General features: G+C 40.8%; 1 protein-coding gene across 1 annotated transcript in view; it reads left to right on the top strand.

The window, feature by feature from the left end:
• jak3 (Janus kinase 3 (a protein tyrosine kinase, leukocyte)) overlaps positions 1-20439 on the top strand; it is a 32175-nt gene that overhangs the window by 7316 nt on the left and 4420 nt on the right. Inside the window, exons 7-19 of the mRNA XM_076278393.1 lie at positions 83-205; positions 691-848; positions 1135-1246; positions 1591-1771; positions 2020-2144; positions 7334-7465; positions 7703-7790; positions 8214-8338; positions 8541-8664; positions 8827-8978; positions 9102-9252; positions 9399-9535; positions 11681-11870. Of these exons, the coding sequence (XP_076134508.1) occupies positions 83-205; positions 691-848; positions 1135-1246; positions 1591-1771; positions 2020-2144; positions 7334-7465; positions 7703-7790; positions 8214-8338; positions 8541-8664; positions 8827-8978; positions 9102-9252; positions 9399-9535; positions 11681-11870 (1798 nt within the window). The remainder of the gene's footprint in view (positions 1-82; positions 206-690; positions 849-1134; positions 1247-1590; positions 1772-2019; positions 2145-7333; positions 7466-7702; positions 7791-8213; positions 8339-8540; positions 8665-8826; positions 8979-9101; positions 9253-9398; positions 9536-11680; positions 11871-20439) is intronic.

Raw genomic sequence — 20439 nt, 5'->3', positions numbered from 1 at the left:
ACATTGTGCGTAAAATCTGCAGGAGCTCTGAACTGTGTGTTTCTTTAAACATAAGTAATTAAATGCCCATTGCGCTCCTTAGGAGTGGCATACATTTTGTGACTTCCCAAAGATCACGGACATCAGCATCAAGCAGGTTTGCCACGAGCAGGTGCCACAGGAGGGCCGTGTGGTTACTCTCACACGGCAGGATGACAGGTCTGTGGTGAGTAGAGCAGGGCATTCCCACGTGACGGATTAACACTTCCATTTTAAATGTTCAGTATGTGGTTCTAGTCCAGTACTCTTTTTGTCAAATTGGGTGAAATACTCCTTACAGTCCTCTAATCATCCATTCAGTGTGTGTGCGCTGAAAAAACCTCTGATGTTCGTACACAGTCTGACACAAACAAAAACAATTCTTGCCAATCAACAGATTGCTTCAGAAGCACATAGGGGAAGGATGCCTTTTGATTGGCTGTTGAGCTTAAAAACAAGCTGTCACCAGAATCATAGACTGTACCTTTAATACACGTTATGTGGGTTATCATGAGCATTTTATGTTGATTTATCATTCTATGTGGAAATGTGAAACAAAATCCTAAGAAGTCTCATTTGAGCAAGTGTGTGCATGGCAACATCCTCATAATATGTCTTTTGGTTTGGTATGGTTGGTATAGTTAAGGGAGATTTATGTTCTTTTCACTCCAGGAAGTTGAGTTCCCCAGTCTGACAGAAGCCCTGTCCTTCGTTTCACTTGTTGACGGCTACTTCAGACTCACCACCGACTCCAGTCATTACTTCTGTCAGGAAGTGGCACCCCCTAGCCTGCTGGAGGACCTTCAAAACTACTGCCATGGCCCAATCACGTGAGTAGATGTAGAAGTGTCATCCTTGAACTCCCCTTCTGCCCATTGATGCTGGACAAGATAATCACTCTACCGCCCCTTGTTGAAACATCCATGGCCAGATCATATATAACAAAGATTATGTATTATATATTAAAATCAGGTCATGCTTATGCAACGGTATTGGTGGTTCATTGTTCTCTGGAACAGTGCGCCCATAAGCAGCAGGATGTGGCTTTTTCTACGGAAGCAGAGTCCTGCAGCAGGCATGTGTGTGATGACATGAACCTGTTGTCTGTTTTCATAGGCCTGAGTTTGCGGTGCACAAGCTAAAGAAGGCTGGAGCAAAACATGGCTCATTTTTGCTGAGACACAGCACTCGGGAATTCAACAAGTACTTCCTCACTGTGTGTGTTCAGGTGGGGCATCATAAATATAATGCATATGTATGGTCACAAAGGCTGCTTTGTTGGTGGTTTTGGCTGCTTTGGCTCTTTGGTTGGCCATTCAGGCTACTGGCATTTCATGTAGTAAAATGAAGGAGGGCTTTTACAGATCCCAGGTACAACATGCAGTGTGTTTGCAACTGCTGCCTAGATAATTATGCATTGCTGTTGTATTCTACATCATGCGCAATGTCAAAAAGGCTTGGTTGTTGATCGGCCACTGTGGGAAATCCCCTCTCTATAGCATAAGGAATTGAGTATGTAACCTGTGTAATTCTGAAATCATATACCCGTGGTGAACATGCCCCTCTTTTCAGACATCTCTGGGAAAGGACTACAAAGACTGCCTCATTGTGAGCAATGAACACGTCACACTGTCTGGTGTCCACAATTCCTTTGTAAACCTGAGGTCTCTTGTTGAGTTCTACCAGAAGAATAAGTTTTACCTGGGAGACGATGCCATCAAGCTCGAGACAGTATGTCCTCCTCGCCCCAAAGGTACAGTGTGTCTGTGTGCTTCTAAATGCCATTTTGTTATTCTGTCGTGTATAACACTTGTAATTCTGTTCATGGTAATTAGAAAAGTAGGGATGAGATTGAACACATGCATTTTTCAGTTGCCACATTATTACGCTGCCCCCACAGTAGATGATCATTACATGGACAACTGTAGCCTAGGCAACATTACATTCAATTGTTTCTGCTAACCAACCAATCATTATGTGTTGTTTCCTTGATGTTTCTAGAACTAACCAACCTGATCATCGTTCGTCAGAGCACCTCTGTGGAGCTGCAGGGGTCCCCGACTCTACAGCACCACAAGCCCAGTCACATCCAGTTCCAGATGATCCGCTATGAGGAGCTGGAGCTGGTGTGTGTGTGTGTGTGTGTGTGTGTGTGTGTGTGTGTGTGTGTGTCCAGACACACTCAGGGATCAAACCGTGTCTTGCATTCCAGATCTTTAACAGCTGTAGCACGGTCCTCCCTGTAGGACACACCAAAAGCCAAATATTATTGGCCCCCTGGACCAAGTCTACTCTAGTCTAAGTCATAGGACGTCTACTCTGTGCCACAGTACTAACATTCCTTTGTCATGAAAAGCACCCTCATGCCACAGAGTAAACATTGCTTACACTTTGCTTACACGTGCTAGAGGCAATGTTGACCAGATAAATCAACCTTGGTGACCGTTGACAAAGAAGCCTACGTTTATACGGTGACGATGAAAAGAGAAGACGCAGAAGTGGCATCTCGTCATTTTTTTATTCGCTTTTAGACGAGCATTCTCAGGGGGAAATCTTTGTTTATATGAAGACGCAAGAGTATGTGATATTCGATTGGATATGCATTCCAGACCACGGGGTGGTGGTGTGATAGAACCCCGGTACGTCACGCGCAGACATTCTAATTTGACAGTTTAGCCAGAGAGGTAATCAAGGATCTTTGGTTTAGCCGTTTAGACGGAGACGCAACCCTATGGAGGACCACAGGTGTCACTTAAATGGCAAATGAAGTTGGTTAATTTACCAATATAAACAGTATTTAAAAAGATACAAAAAGTATTTTGTAAATCAATTATTAAATCATCAATAAATGCTCTAATTTTAAAAAGGGATTTGCAAATATAATTGCAAAATCTTTTTGCTTTTCCATTTGCCAAATCATTTGGCAAACCATTTGGAAAAGAATGCCTTAAAAGAACTTTAATGAAACATTGTAACGAACCAAGCTCTGAACCATGAAAAGCTTTTAGAATCCAGCTCTGTCACGAGCACCTTCTTCTGAACTCAAAGGAAACGGTTGATAAAAATATATTTGGGTTTATACAGGAGTTTTGCTATAAAGGAGCACTTGGGTTGCTGTACTTTTACTGGCCGATGACTAGCGCTTCGGTGGAGGCATAAAACTGGTTGAAATCCGAAGTGAGCTAGCCGGAAGCGAACCTAGAAGCACAGTTTTCTCCCCAACGTTTTCTGAAAGCCTAGGCTACTAATTCTTCACTGATCTGAGCTAATGAGCGAATTACCTAGTGAGTAGGCTCGCAGGAGAATAAAAAAAAAAGTTCAAACGTTTTCTAGCATCTCTCCAGCCTAACTCATGGTGGGCATGTTAGGTTAACATTAGGCTACACAGTAACGTGATCACGAGAAAATATAAAACGTGACATGTAGCCTAAGTCCTTCAATAAATAACTAGGTTTATGAACTCATAAACATGAACAGCATTTTGTCATCGTCGTAATTTACCGTTCTGTGAATACGGCAACGATGAGGCTAAAGAGCTCATGAGATTCAGACAGATAGCACCTGGGAATGGTTGTGTTCATCGTGTCAGAATATAGCAATTTTAGTGATCATGCATCAGCGCAAGCTTGGTCTGAGACTTTCTGGGGATGGGGATTTTAGACGATCCTTCATCACTGGGCTAGTAGTGTGCCCTACTGTGTTATGACCGTGCTGATGCTATCAGCTGCAGCTCCCTCAAATCTATAGGGTTCTCATGCATATTAGGCTAGGTTTAGCAAATGCAAATGAATACAACATAAGAAGTCCTGGGGCCTGTACTACGAAGGGAGCTTAACCTACCAAGATGTAACCCAGGGTTACTTTGTTAAACCGGGGTTGACAAAACCTGGTTATCTTTAGTGGTGTTAATCGGTACTACGACGCTGATTATGAAGTTGATTTGTTGAGCCGGGGTAAACCTCATTGGAGTTTGTGCGCGTTCACATAAAAGGGGCGGGTTGCAGCGCAAATCACCACTTTCAGTGATGACGCGTTCACCTAATTTTACGGATGAGGAATGCACAATTATTTATGACAAGTTATGAGGAATTAAAACCCACTCTACGACAAAAATCAAATACGTCGGCAGTGAACAAAGCAAGCTGGCAAGGCTGTTGGCAACGTATTGCAGATCCTAAATGCCTAAAAGTAAAGTTTTATTTCCACATGTTCTTCAAATACGGAGGATTAATAGCTTGCGGAATGTATTTAATGAGTTGAAATAATTAAATTACTTATTTTGAGTTCATAGAAATGCCTACAGATGCAACACAATTTAGAAGTGGGCATATAGATTACAGTAATAAGGATAATTGAATATTTAAGTAGCCCCATTGACTGATTTAGTGTAGGCTATGCCTAATCCTGTGAACATTTCAGATGCAACACCATTGCCAAACGCACATGGCAGCAGGTGAAAATGAAACACAAACACATTATTCAGAATAGTGGTTTATATAGTCATAGCTTGCATTAATATTTCTTAATTATGAAAACATGTAGGCCTATGCTTATAGCCTTCACTTGGCCTCTGTTTTACAGCTAACAAGAAAAAGGTGTCTTTGAACACTATAAGGCACCAGAGTGTTTTACAGTAGCAGAGGAGTTGGCCATCGCAAATAATAGTGGAAGGCCGATTATGGAGGGGGTTGAGGGAGGCATTCGGTCGGATTCTGGTGCTGTGGAAATGTGTAGCCTTTATGTGCAGGGTACAGTAATATGACATTCAATTCAACAAGTTTGTTAAAATGGTGATTTTTATTTATTAGGCCTACTGTAGGCTATGTCCGATTTATTTTAGGCTATTCTTGCTCAGATGTTCAGCATACTGTAGGCCTATGTCCGATTTATTTTAGGACATACAGTATTCTTGCATCACCGATTGAATACATGAATGTCCACGTACGGGCATTGCTATGAGACGTCTTCCTAGATCATCTGACAAAGATAACGAATTCCCTCGGCTGACAATCTATATCTTCATAGAGAATATCGTCCGGGTAGGCTATATATATTTTCTGGCGGTCTCTAAAACCCCTCGCCCTGCGAAGAGAGTCCCTCACGATTTGCGCTCCAATGTCGTATGGATCATCCAGGTACGCCGACATGTCTCGGGAGAAATTGTTAGTGGAGGGGTGGTACTTATAAAGGGTGTGGTTAACGGAAACCTCGGGTTAACCAAGAACATAACCTGGTCGGAGCAGGTTTGAGATGCAGCGTAAATTGCCATGGCAGCATACCTCGGTTAAAACCTATCCACCTTTCGTAGTACGGGTTAATCGGGAAGTTACGCCACACGTGATCAAGTTACTCTCGAAGTTACCCAGATAAGCCAGAAACCCCGCTTCGTAGTACAGGCCCCTGCTCTAACTGAAGAAACGTTTACGTTAACAACAAACAATGTTAACACGAAGTAAGCTTCACTGCTGCAAGTAGCCTACAAACTTGGATGTAGGTTATAGCCTGCTTCGCCATTCAACGAACCAGCTAGCTTTGAAGTAACACATACCTTTTATTTGTTTAGTCCGCTGAAAGTTATCCACATAACAAACGATTAATCCACACTTATGGAGGAATTGTTTTGAGGAAGCAGACTGCTACCCGAAGTGAAACAACACTAAAAGCCACAGCCTATGAGCATTGTGCATACAGCTATGTTGACATTTGATAGTAGCTTAAAGCTAATGGCCAAGAAACTTCATGTCATAAGTTGTACAAACGCAAAAACGTAATGACAGCGTTCGTGGTGTAGCTAGTGCTGCCTAATTGAATGCAAAATGGGGATAGCGCAAGGTTTATCTTATATTAGGCTATTATGGCAAAGATCCTTGATTACTATGTGTGGCACATTTTTTGGGCTTTAAGCCTCTTTTAATTGATTTGATAAGGAACTGATAAAAAATAACTGAGCAGCAGAGCTGCAAAGCTGTCATAGTCGGTACATAAATAGTTTATTATTATAATTAGGCTATTATTACTTTACCACTCTGCAGATTGTAACTTCCGGGAATGAGCCTCCATTGTTGGAAAACAATGGAACATTAACATCAGGGCTCTGGTTACAATGTTTCATTAAAGTTCTTTTAAGGCATTCTTTTCCAAATGATTTGCCAAATGGATTTGGCAAATGATTTGGCAAATGGAAAAGCAAAAAGATTTTGCAATTATATTTGCAAATCCCTTTTTAAAATTAGAGCATTTATTGATAATTTAATAATTGATTTACAAAATACTTTTTGTAAATTATATTTTTTAATACTGTTTATAATGGTAAATTAACCAACTTCATTTGCCATTTAAGTGACACCTGTGGTCCTCCATACAACCCGGGTCGTCTTCAAAACTCTACACTCTGGAAGGAGTCTTCAGATTTTTGCGTCTTCAAGCCCCGATGGCGGGGTCGCCGTGTAAACGAAAGATATGATAAAATATTTTGTCGTCTTCCATCGCAATCGTTCTCGTATAAACGGCCTCTTAATCATTGTTACAATAGTGTATAATGCAGAGTAGGGGTGGGCGATATATCGTCTGCGATAATATCGTGATTGTTGTTTTAATGATGTGCAAATTTACATTATCGAGTATTTAAATTACTTATGGGGAAAAAAACTCTCGAAATCACGCATTGAAACTTGTAATTGTAAACAAAGAACTCTTCTCATGTAACCCTTTTGTAAATGGACTGAAGTTCGCTCTAAACATCTATGTGTATCGATTATGCTAACCGTTAGCATCTCTATGGGATTTCTCATATACATTAGCCATAAGCTAACACATTAGTTTCTATTCTGTAACTAGGAATGCTAGCCTACATGATTTCTCTTAAACAAAACATTGAAGGAAATAACTGAGATGTACTCTGTTGGTCTGCTTAGTTTTACAGTGAATCCTAAGTAAAGGTTTTTGACTTTCTCTTGGGAAACTGTTAGGCCTAGTCATCTTCTCTAATGTAGCTGGCTAGACCATGTCATTGCCACACACACAAGTGGGGGGCAAAATTGGAAATGTGTCATAGAGTGACAGTGCATTGGTTGATTTGGTTAAAAAGTCACAGGTTAGGTTATTGGTTATTATTGTATTGATGCTATTCATAATGAGCTGTAAAGTAACTCAGACTTTTTAAAATTTTTAAAGGATATCGACTAATTATCGTTATCGTCAAAATCACAAAAAATATTGAGATATAATTTTTTGTCCATATCGCCCACCCCTAATACAGAGATATCATTTCAAAGGCTTTACCTACTCAACTTGTTTGTTTTTGTGTCACTGGCAGGGTGAAAGTTTAGGTCGAGGCTCTTTCACAAGGATTCATAAGGGCCGCAAGACAGGCACCCGGGATGGGGAGAAATACGTCACAGATATTTTACTTAAAATCCTTGATGCCAACCCCAAAACCTGCTGGGAGGTAAGCCACATTTCCCCACTATTCAAAGTCAAAGTCAACTTTATTATCCCAAGAAGGGAAATTCAGGTGGTCAAGGTGCCGAGACACACACACCCACATACGACACACAAACACTGAAAAAATCCTAAATATAAATAATAAATCACAATGAATACACCCACAAACTCAAGGCAACTGGAAGGCTGGTGGTGGTCATTCTCACTGCATGCTTTGTGTCTTCTCTTATCCCGGCTGCAGTCTTTCTTTGAAGCCGCCAGCATGATGAGCCAGGTCTCCCATAAGCACCTCCTCCATGTGTACGGCATCAGCGTGTACCAGAGCAGCAGTGAGTGACCGCTACACCTCAGGGAGTTGGCGGTTTGACGCAAATGATGCACACACATACACACACAGACAGACACACACACACACACACACACACACACACACACACAAACAGACACACACTCTCACGCACGCACACACCCACAGCAATGTACAGACAAACAGACATATGCATGCACCCCTGCATCTTGTCATGCATGCAATGCAACCTGACCAAGCAACACATGATAACTCTCAGCTGAGCACCACTAAGGTAAACACACTACAGATGAACCGCAGCCGAGCCAGCTGACAACCTCCCTGAGCGCAAATGTGTTTTCAAGCTAACCTTCAGCTGTAAGTGCTGCTGACTCGACTGAATGCCTCGTGGCTTGTTATCTCAAGGCCTCTAAGTGTCTGTGTCTGTCCTCACGTCACCCTGCAGATATCATGGTACAGGAGTTTGTGAAGTGTGGTGCCCTTGACCTGTACCTGAGGAGAACTCCGTCTGTGTCCGTGAGCTGGAAACTAGAGGTGGCCAAGCAACTCGCCTGTGCCCTAAATTTTCTGGTGAGACATCTGCACAGCGAAGTTTGTGCACTTTGATATTGTTCTGTGTAAAGTGAAAGGTAAATTGTGCCTAAAGGTGCTGGAAGTAGTGAGTGGTGTAAATAGAGTGGTGTTCAATCATGTGAAAGGGTGCAAGGTGTATGCCATGTTCATGCCGTGAGTGTTTTGATGCGTCTCCTGTCATGTCCTGCCCTGTATGTAGGAGGAGAAAAACCTTGTCCATGGGAATATCTGCGCCAAAAATGTACTGCTGGCCAGGGGAGAGCCCACCCCATTCATTAAACTGAGTGACCCAGGGATCAGTGTGACAACGCTGGGGACAGATGGTGAGGGGGTTGAAAACAGCGGTGTGTGTGTGTGTGTGTGCGTGCATGCATGCATGTGTGTGTGCGTGCACGTGTGTTTGTTTGTGTGTAAGAGAGAGAGAGAATATGTGTATTTATGTGTGTGTGTGTGTGTGTGTGTGTGTGTGTGTGTGTAAAACTCAGTAAAACTGGACAGAATCCCTTGGGTGGCACCTGAGCTGCTTGCTGAGTTGGAGTCACTAGAGCTGGAGAGTGACAAGTGGAGCTTTGGGACGACTCTCTGGGAAGTCTTCAACGGAGGAAAGGTGCCCCTACAAGGCTTTGACCCCCACCAGGTAGAGCAGTAGAAATCAATCACGGATACACAGCAACTTCCCTATGTAGAATTTCATTTTGGGTCCTGCATTACCAGTTCACTAAATTATATTACTAAATCTGGAGTTTAATGTGATTTCCAGAAACTGCACTTCTATGAGAACAACCACCGGCTACCATCCCCGGAGTGGACAGAGCTAGCTGACCTTATCACCCACTGCATGAACTACCAGCCCACTCTACGACCATCCAGTCGAAGCATCATCCGCCACCTCAACAGTCTCATAACGTCAGGTATCCCAGACAACCAGACTTGTGACATGCTAAAGGAAGACACCATCAGTAACAAGAAGATGTTTTAAAATCAGGAAGAAACATAACACCTCCTGTGTGAAGTTTCATGTCTGACTAGGTCCTCCACTGCTCAATTTCCTCTGTAGATTATGAGATTCTGCATGCAGCTGGCACAACCAACAACAGCGACACCTTCTGGAGAGATCTGAGCCTGCAGTCGTACCACCCGGAGCAGACGGTGTATGAGGAGAGGCACCTGCGCTACATCTCTGCCCTGGGAAAGGTAAGGGAAGGAGGGGAGGGAGAGGGCTGAGAGGCTGGAGGGGCTATGAGATGAGATTATATGAGAGCAGGCTATTAAGGTATTAATCATTAATTAAACAGTCTTTTATGTAGAACTCTATTTTATTCAGAACAAAGTAGCCTACAGTGTAGGCTAGAGCAGTGTTTTTCAACCACTGTGCCGTTTTTCAACCATTAGTCTGCCGTGAGAGATCATCAGGTGTGCCGCAGAAAATTACCCAAATGTCACTCACTGGTCCAGAAAAGCAACTGTTGCATCAAAGAATTTATAACCACATGCTCTCATTGATTGTATGATTGCACTATTTGTGGTATGCAGGCATTGTACAACGGGGGGCCCATATCCAGTATTCACAGAATCATCACATATCCAGTTCATAACAACAATTAAATTAGATATAGTCACCTACAAGTGAAACAGAGGGCGCTTGTTTTATTGAGCAGGTCTTGCATAGAAGCCATAATAAGGCCATATCTGTGTATTATTTGAAATTTTAGGCTATGGTATGTTTATTTTTTCTTCACACAGGCTGTTAGTGTGCCGTGGGACTTTTTAAGTGTCAAAAGTGTGCCGTGGCACAAAAAAGGTTGAAAAACACTGGGCTAGAGGATGGTATCTCTACCAGTCAAAATCTACAGATAAATTGGTCAGACTGGCCAGTCCAAAGAAGATGAAAGCAAAATAACAGAGAAGGATACAAATACGATACCATGAATGCAAGGTTTATTTATTTCATACACAAAAGCCATTCGATGTTCTTTAAAGCAACACCAAAGCACTTTTCCTCTGTCGCACGCACACTATTTGTTTATCCAGCACCGGCTTTGGAAAAACGATTTACACAGACAAGGTAGATCTAGACTATTTTGCATGATTTTATGAAAGTATGATGTATTGCGACATCAGAAGCAAGTCAATTTGTAGTTTCTTATCTCTCATTCCTTCGAACTACAGATCCGCTACACAATCTGACAAACTTAACCCACATAGTGCGGTTATAGCCGATGATGGAGGGCTGCGAAGCGAATGCAGAAGTGCCGTTCACCCTGTTAAGAGTTGATAAACCACTGAAACATTTTTGGAAACACCATTTTAAGGTACAAAAAACTCTTTGGTGTTGCTTTAAAGAAGAAAAGAATGGAGGAAACAGGAAACAGGAGGAAAATATGGAAGGGAACTGTGCTCCTAAGAGGAAGCACCTGTGCTTTTAAATAAACACACTGAAGACAGTGAGACAACTACAGGTCCTCACCAGCAGATGGTACTATGCTTCTGTTTGTCCAGCAACACTTGTTGCCTCCCATGACCAGTTGTAAGAGTAGCCTACAATGAGCGAGAGGGGAAGATGGGTTGGAATAACACATGGGAGGAGATATTATTTGGGAGAACAAGGATGCACACAATAGGACATTAATGTATCAAAGATATAGAAAGGGAGACAAAAATGACATATCTATGGAGTCAAGTAATTTTGACTGGGAACTATCTCAGGGGAAGCCGTGGCCCACTGGTTAGCACTCTGGACCTGTAACCGGAGGGTTGCCGGTTCGACCCCGACCAGTAGGAACGACTGCAGTGCCCTTGAGCAAGGCACTTAACCAGACCCTCACTGCTCCCCGAGCACCGCTGGGATTAGTGTGTGCTTCTGTTCACTGTGTGGTTCACGGATTGGGATAAATGCAGAGACCAAGTTTCCCTCACGGGATCAAAAGAGTATTTATACTTATCTTGTGGGAAGATAGTTCTATGTAGGCAAGTCAAGTTTATTTATATAACACATTTCATACAGAGAGGTAATTCAATGTGCTTTACATAAACAAAAGCAAACAGTAATAGCTAACAAAAGCATAGAAGGGCAATAGTCAAAGAATAGTTTACAAAAAAAACACACACAAGGTAATAGTACCTCAATTAAGGGCAATAGTTTAAAAAGTAATAATTAAAAGACATAAAAAACAACATAGAAGAATGAGTACAAAGTGATACTAGTGAAACAGGTAGGCCTAATAGTCAATAAGGACTAGTAGACTCTATCCTTTTCGCCAAACTGACCTGCAGAGCAAATCTCAATTTGCCAAATTTTCATATGGGTATTCCCAGGCTAAGTGACCTGCGTTCCTACAGGGAAATTTCGGTAGCGTGGAGTTGTGCCGCTACGATCCACTGGGAGACAACACTGGAGAGCTCATCGCGATCAAGAGGCTGCAGCCCAACAAGCAGGGCAACCTGGCAGACTTCCGCAGAGAGATCGAGACCATCAGTTCCCTGCACTGCGACTTCATCGTCAAGTACCGGGGAGTCTGCTACGGCATGGGTAAGGAGACACCTCCCCATTCACTTACTTCAGCACTGCTGGTGATGGGTTCATATTTTTTTGAAACCTGTACACTTGAAAATAAAGACGTGGTCGCTATTGGATTTGTTATTCATAATCTGGCAGAAGCTGAGGTAAGCCTCAAACACAGAGCAAGGTCCGGGGGTTTCACAGAACACAGATGCTCCAGAGGCAGGGTGTGGAGTTGACTGGAGTTGAAGCTTCCCCTCTCAAAGATATGATAGGGCAGTTCCAGCGTTATTCATTCATTCATTCAACCTATTTATTCTTGGAGGGTCATTGAGGGAAGCCCTCATTTTCAATGAAGCCGAGATTACAGAAACAATGAAGTTATAGATGTGACAGTTGGACTCATATTGGTAAACAAAATGCATGGACAAAATTAGTATCAGTGAATTAATTTGCATAACTTTTAATATAAACTCTGTCCTCTAAATACTGACAAATCCTCAAATTTCATATAACCATTTACATCCTAACAGGCATTTTGTAAGTGTTATGGATGTGACATGAAATAGACACACTTTTATGAGCGATTACGGGTTTTCTACAAACTGTGACTTTTGAAGGAAACTGACGAAACCATGATATACGCAGCATGAAGGAGACTTGAATGAACACAAAAAGCGTGTTTTTGAAACTATGCCTCATTTTTGTAATGCATTATGTAGGAAAAAATTGCCTGGGCATTATGGATGTGGCGTTTTCACGTTATGGATGTGACGTGTCTGAACCAGTCCTCCACAAACTACATAAAACATATACTTAAGTAGTACATTTTGATATGAAATTATTGCATCCTCAGTGCCCACTAAGATGCACAGGAAGAATCAGGACTACAAGTAATTTAAAATGTAAAAAATATTTTTTTATTTATTTTTTCTTTTACCGTCATCAATTTTGGTCAATGACTTCCAGGTTACTGAAACACTAGGGGACATGAAACTTGGTGGTGGTGGCCACTCCCCCCTCGCTATAGGCTAAATAACTGGATACGCAACTGCTTTCAGTTCCCAGAGCATAGGCTTTCTCTGTCTATCATCTGCACCGTTTCTCAAACTGTGATCCTCCTCCACTAATAGATTGCTGGTCCATGGATATAAGATATAGAGGCATATTTAGGCGGTGGCCTAGTGGTATGAGTGTCCATTCAATGTGCACGTCTGTGCAAGTGAAACTAAACCACTTGTGGGTAGGCTAGAAGTGACCTATTTACGACCTATTTAAAACAACGAATGAAGTGGATTCCTGTAACTATCCATAAAAAACAGCATAGCGTTTTACGACGGAGTATTAGGGCCACACATGAAGAAAAGAAATATTTTTGCCATAAACTCGCCATGTCGACATTACACTCGAAATTTCGAGAATAGTTGACATATCTACTTTGGAGCGGCCGCCCTTTCTGTTTTGATGGCTATGTCAAGATGATATGTCGAGATTAAAGTCGACATGATATGTCAACTTTATTCATGGCATTTCATGTTTTATCAAAATTCACACACAATTCACAAAACCACACACCCAAACTGTAAAATACCTCATATGTCCTGCAAAATGAACCACTGCAACCAAAACTACATATAGCATGGTCAGAATCAAACTTTTGCACCACATGGCACACACTTCATTCATATTTCCAGATTTTTGTCTAACCAACTACACACTGTTGAGCATAATAAAAAGCACTCTCATCTTTAGTATGTTTTGCCATAATACTAAAAAAGTTAAAATTGTAGAAAATGATTCAGATTGTTCACATGCACAGAAATATTTGCATATACACACACATGCTGTTAAAACATTTATTTGTTTTATTTTTCACCAAACAAATCAGTGCAGCATATGCACAGCAGATATATTTACATTGGAGTGAACAAAAATATGCTCACAAAAAACAGTTAACTGAAAAATAAAATTGCAGAAAAATGTTGTTGTCTTCTTTGGCCATGAACACCTCTACCAGCTCTCACTTTCTCCCCCTCTTGTTCTCACCCTCCCTCTTCCTCTCTCTGCAACGTCTTCCATTGTTGTTGCTAAAGGTGCTAACCTGTGGTCTTTTCATAGTGACTGATGGTGAACTGTCAACTGTAGTCAACTGTAAAACTAATAAACTTTATTTTACGGTTTGTGAAGGGTGCAGTCCTGTCCTCTATTTGGCTAACGCAGGTAGGCCTACTAATCACCTTTACTTTCTTTGGTTGTAGGATAGTCCGTGATTCACATTAGTTTTGGCTATCACCGCAATTAGGCTACTAAACGCAAGGCTTACCCAAGTTCTAGGCTATTCTGTCGCCACATTTATAATATTGCTATAAAACCTTCGTTAGTAACAGTCAATACTTTTGCCTGCACTTTTGCCTGCACTTTCGCGCATTTGCATTCAGTGTGCTACCATCGGCTTAACGTGAGTTCTAAGCGTCTTTAAAGGAACCATATGTAAGATTGTGGCCAAAACTGGTACTGCAATCACTTTCAAATTACTGTAGAACGGTGTATCCCCTCCCCCTCCCCTCTGACTTGAGGTTACCAACCCGGATGCCGAAACACTACTGACTTTGTGATTAGTAGATAGGTGGAGGGTGGTGCATCAGGCCAAAACACAACATGACATGACAAAACACAACATCAACATCAGTTGAGGGCTGCAACTTCACTTTTTAAATGACAATATCCTGGCCGGACTACTGTTGTCAGTGATATAAGTATTTGAAATGAACATGATTTCTTAATGTCTAGTGACATATCGGGGCCATTTTATGATTAATTGAAATACATTTCTTACATATGGTTCCTTTAAGTATGCTTATATCTGATTTCACTCGACTGTGAATGCATGTATATGTTGTACATGTAAAATAAATGAATGACACTGGCACTACGCACAAATTAATGTAGCCTAAACTTACACCGCACTTTCCTAATAACTTAAGTTCTCTCGCGTCACTGACAGTAGCTAGAATGCATAAAAAAACACAGGGAAAAACAGTGTTCAGTCCACCAAGTCATAAGCTATCGGCGCTGCGCAGCACCAGTTGTGATATTTATCTTACGGAGTGTAATCGTAGGTAATGTCATGTATGAAAACTAGTATTGTTAGGCAATATAAGTGCAAGTCCAGGGCAGCTGAGGTGTGGTACGCAAGCAGGATGTGCGGTTTCGCTGTCTAAACGAATTCAAACGGGCTACGGTTTCAGATTTTTCCACTCTGGGACCAGGTTTCAAAAAAGTGCGGTTTCGGGCAGTGCGTTTATTCGTTTTGGACGCTCGGCCAAGACGAAGCAAAACCTCTGCTTAACCTAAAAAGCGTCTCCGTGTGGACAGGCCCTGAAGTGGTAACAATTAATCATTGAGGTGTTTGGCCTGGTGGCACACATAGGCCAATTAACTCATGTAGTGTCATTTTGAATGGCAGTGTTTTGAAATGGCAAACGTGACTTTATGTCAGATTGTTGTGTCTTATGCAGAGAACCCTGTTCAGGGCAATACAAGTGCTATTTTGAATTGCAAAATGTGTGTATGCTAAAGCAGAAAATGTGTTTAGACTTTTGGAGACTTGAGAAGAGGTTTTGCTCTCTGTGTGTCAGTTTAAATAATTGTGCTATGCGTGTCATTTTAGTGTGTTAGCAATTGGAAAAAACTGTAACAGCCAGAATTTCAAAAATGTTCAGGGGGAGAACCCTTATTACTATTCTCCTTAATGTAGTCTTACCAACTTTTTAAATAGTTTACTGTTAAATTTAACTTTGTATTATTGTTATTTGTATGTAGCTTTAGGACACATGTCAAATTTTGTGAACACAGAAGGAGCCGTTGGTGTACAATGCAGTATGGCATTCGTTGGATTGGTTGGCATGTCTATTTGTATGGTACTTTGATGTGGGCTGTACAGAACTCATGACACTAAACAGGATTTGTGGTTTATAAAAATCTTTATCACTGTGGTGGTCCGGACGGTACAACTGTGCCTTTGTATGGCATCATGATAGCACTCCCTGTTTTGTTATAACTTACAGCAGGTCGTTTGGTATCGTACATTGACTGTTATGGGAAGTCACCCACCTGTAGAACAAAGAATTTACCATTGGATAAAAATCTCATTATTATACTTGTTTCTTATTCAGTCTCACATTTGATGTGGTGGTCATATTACTCACCACCATGCAGTATATGTAGTACATTCTGCTTTGACCAAAAAAAAACTCATTGTCAGTGTGTGAAAGGCAAGGACTGTGCACCAGAGCTATAATTAATAATATTTCCCGTCAGTGAACAGTACAAGGGTCTCAGCCTCCCTTTCAGTTGTTCACACCCATGTATTGAAGAAACGAAACTTGATTCTCTAAAGACTTGTTAGGAACTGGTGGGACGTTTCTCAGTAACTTATACTCAACTTCTCACGCACACACATATTTTATTAGGATAGACTCAGATGTGGTAGCCTAATTAGCACCAGACTTTATCTTATCCCTATCTAAATTGAGATTAGGTCTGGACAAGGTTCATTTATCTCCCACTTCCGAGGGCCGTCACCAACGGATGGCAATCAAATGTCTCTGGATGCAATTGGATAGACCTAAAACCAATCAGAGTAATGAAGGCGATGACATATGCAGAGCAATGGAAAAAAAATTCTCAACAAACAAGCTTTTTTCAAAAACTGGCCTCAACGGTTGTGATTGGTGCCCGGGTTTTAGGAACATCGGAAATGGGAGAATGGCCTCTGCTAGACGGACCTTGCAAATTTAAATTGGCTAAAAGTCTGTCTGGGTTCTCCCTGGCTACAGATACACACAAACAACAGAAAAAGTTTGTGTGCCTAAACCCAGACTAGCATTCAGTAACTCTCACACTCTCAATGGATAACGTGAGAATAACAGATGTGCTTATCAATACAAATTTAATAATGTAAAATATAGGGCTGTCAATCGATTAAAAAAATTAATCTAATTAATTACATACTCTGTGATTAATTAATCTAAATTAATCGCATATATAATTTTTGCTGTGAAAGTATTTTAAATATTTAAATTCAAATGAATCATTGAATAATCAGCATTAGTGACATTAAAGTTCAAAAACTCTTTTATTATTATTTTCACTGTTCAAATAATGGCCATAATAATCTATGATATGACCTAATATGCTGAGGAAATAAATTCAACAGTGCTTCGGGAAGTTTTTTTTTCACATACAAGGCATTTCAGGCCACAGATATAACCTAGGGGACACAATGAAAATAAATTAACACTCCCCTCAATGTCAACACTTATTTCTTTGCATTGATGTGCGACTATAGAGTTGATGAACTCCGGTGATATGCAAATTCCTTGCTGCAGACATTGCAGAGGACTTTATTTTCAACACTTTATTTTTATCAACACCATCAGGCCATTTTTTAAAAGTAAATGTTCCAATCAATGATCCAGGCAGCATGTTTTCTTCTCTCTCCTTCATTTTACAGTCTAATTTTTACTGGCTAGAATGGCTCGGGGTCAAAGGTCATACGGAATCGATTAATCTGCACTAATTTTTTTAATCAGTTATTTTTTCTCAAATTAATTAATCGAAATTAATCAGTTATTTTGACAGCCCTAGTAAAATAGTTACATAAACCTGTAAAAGCAAAATGATGTGGTCTCAACATTAGTTAAAAGAAATGCCTACGTCTACACGTCACCATAGTTGCACACTATTATCTATGGTCAGGTGCTGTCCAACCCAGTGCCATGTGTCGTTTGAGACCTATGTTTATGTGTATGTGTGAAGAATGACATAGATTTATGGTAAAATATGTATAAGTTGTTAGTTGATTTCAATATCTTTTCACCTAACAAAACCCATATTTGTCGGCCATTTTTTAAAATGCCCGCCATGGCCTCCACGGGCCAAATCCTATGATTCTAAATCTGATCAGACTCCTTTAGTGAGTTTCACCCACATTTGATGGAACCTGACTTTATGTAGTGTTTTGATTTCTAATTTAAAAAAATATATGCACATTTGTGTATTTGAGTAGAAAAATAAGCTTTATCTTTATCTTTATGTGATTAAACAACAGGACAACTCTATTTTTCCTTTTTTGTCTATTTTTGGATGATAACAAGTGTAAACTTTCATTGGGGACTAAAACAACGTTAATCAGTGCAGTGTAAGAGTAAGACCAAAATAAGCATTTTCAGATAAATAGCATATAGCATAGCCTTTGGGGGCAGCTTCACTATGTCAAAGTAAATCACTCTTTTAAGCCATTAACTAAGCTCAAAAATGCTTATGCATCTATGCTATAATGGAGGAGGTATCTGCCAACTGAACAATATTTACCCTTTTTAAGTGTAAAGAAAGGGTATAAAAAAGGACAGCGATTTACTTTGACAAAGCGACAAACTGGAACCATGTGGTCATCAAATAGGCTATGTTTATTATGACCGCCGCGCAGCGAAGCGGCGGTCATATAGGTTTAGTCAGAATTTTTTTTTTTTTTCTTTTTCGCATGCCCAAATTTCCGTCAAAGATTCCCGGGACACTGAAAGACCGGGGTACACGAAACTTGGTGGGCATGTAACCCCACATGGATAGCATGGAACCATCGTTTTTCGTTTTGATCTGTAGCCCCCCCGCTGGACTGCACCCCCCGAAAGGAGGGTAGGGCAGACACAGTTTTCTGTGAATATCTCGAGAACCGTAAGGTTTAGGAGGACTATTTTTTTTTTGTATGTTGATCTCAAGGGGCCATGTCAACCCATTCCATAACCACTCATTTCATGTATAGCGCCACCTAGTTAAACACAAAAAAGTAAAAATGAGGTGTTGAAATCACAGGTATCTGTGACCTAACATAGTCAAAACTGCACGAAATTGGAAGTGTAGGATCATTATGACACCCTCTGAATGCACGCCAAGTTTCGTGGAATTCCTTTCATAGGGGGCCACACAATAAATTAATTTATGTTACTATACACCAACTGGCCTGTAGGTGGCCGGAGACAGTTTTCTGTGAATATCTCGAGAACCGTAGGGCCTAGGTCCACCTTTTTTTTGTATGTTGGTCTTGAGGGGGCATGTCAACCCATCCCATTACCACTTATTTCATGTATAGCGCCACCTAGTTAAAAATTAAAAAGCAAAAAATTAGGTGTTTTCATCACAATATCTCTGGCTGACAAGGTCAAAACTGCACGAAATTAAACGTGTAGGATCATTATGACACCCTCCGAATGCATGCCAAGTTTTGTGTACTTTCGTTCATGGGGGGCCTTACAATAAAATAATTTATGTGTACATTTAGTGACGTACACCAACAAGGATTCCCGGGACACTGAAAGACCGGGGTACACAAAACTTGGTGGGCATGTACCCCCACATGGATAGCATGGAACCATCATTTTTCGTTTTGATCTGTAGCCCCCCCCGCTGGACTGGACCCCCCGAAAGGAGGGTAGGGCAGACACAGATCTCTGTGAATATCTTAGAACTGTAGGGCCTAGGATGACCATTTTTTTCCGTATGTTTGCCTCCAGGGGTCATGTTAACCCATTTCATGTTCACACATGTGCACAAACAGATACACACACACACACATACATTCACAGTAATCATACGTATGACACATACTCACACAGTATACATATGTACGCTTGCATGCACAGGCACATAGGCAGGCACACACACAAGCACGCACACACACACACACACACACACTCACACACACACACACCCACACACATAACATAAACATAACACAAACAATCAAGAATTTCTCAGAATTATGAACAGGCAAGATGGAGGTGGGGTTGTATAAAATGAATTTTACATGTGAAATCTATGAACTAATCATGTTTTGGTACTTGTTGTCTAGCAGATACTAATGAGAATTGAGTGTGGATAATGCAATTTAGTGAGACAGTTAGAATCATATAGGCCTTTCAGCGTGATTTCTTTTTGTGGAAAAAATGTGCTGGACTGGGCGGCGGTCATATTTTGTACCGTTCTGCGGTACATCTAGTTTACTCACATGTTAGGCTACTTGTATCGACTAAAGTTTAACAACAGGACAGAAAAACAAACTTTTGATTAAAGAACACAGTGTCATCCATTATCACTTATCATGAACACATCAAAAGCGGTCATGGTAGAACTGTTAATAAATACTTCATGGTTGAACTGTAAAAGATCCATAAGTTGACAGTGTTACTATGAACTATCATAGTCAACTTAGCCTACCACAAATAAATTAATGAGAATAGCAGCACTCTTTTTATGGAAGCCTTAGCTATGTAGCTATGACACTATGTGTGCAGGAAGACCATCTTACTCAATTTAGCTCTAATATTCTCAGGGTCCTTGACTCTATATAGTATAATAGCACCTGCCAAGGTTACAAAGACTTCAGTAAACCTAAAACACCATGGAGGAATATCACAACAGTAGCAAATCAGAAGAGAGAATGTAGGAAAGCTGAACGTAAATGGAGAAACACTAAGCTTCAGATTAACTATATGACATCTTCAAAAAGAGACTCCACATTTATAACTCTGAGTTATGTATA

The sequence above is a fragment of the Alosa pseudoharengus genome, unplaced genomic scaffold (assembly GCF_046254945.1).
Source record: "Alosa pseudoharengus isolate Yale_2024_CS ecotype anadromous, Long Island Sound unplaced genomic scaffold, YU_APseudo_1.1 YU_APseudo_1.1_scf_11, whole genome shotgun sequence".
In the NCBI taxonomy this organism is placed as follows: domain Eukaryota; kingdom Metazoa; phylum Chordata; class Actinopteri; order Clupeiformes; family Clupeidae; genus Alosa; species Alosa pseudoharengus.
Note: the sequence above shows the minus strand (reverse complement) of the source record. Positions and strands in the feature narration are given on the sequence as shown.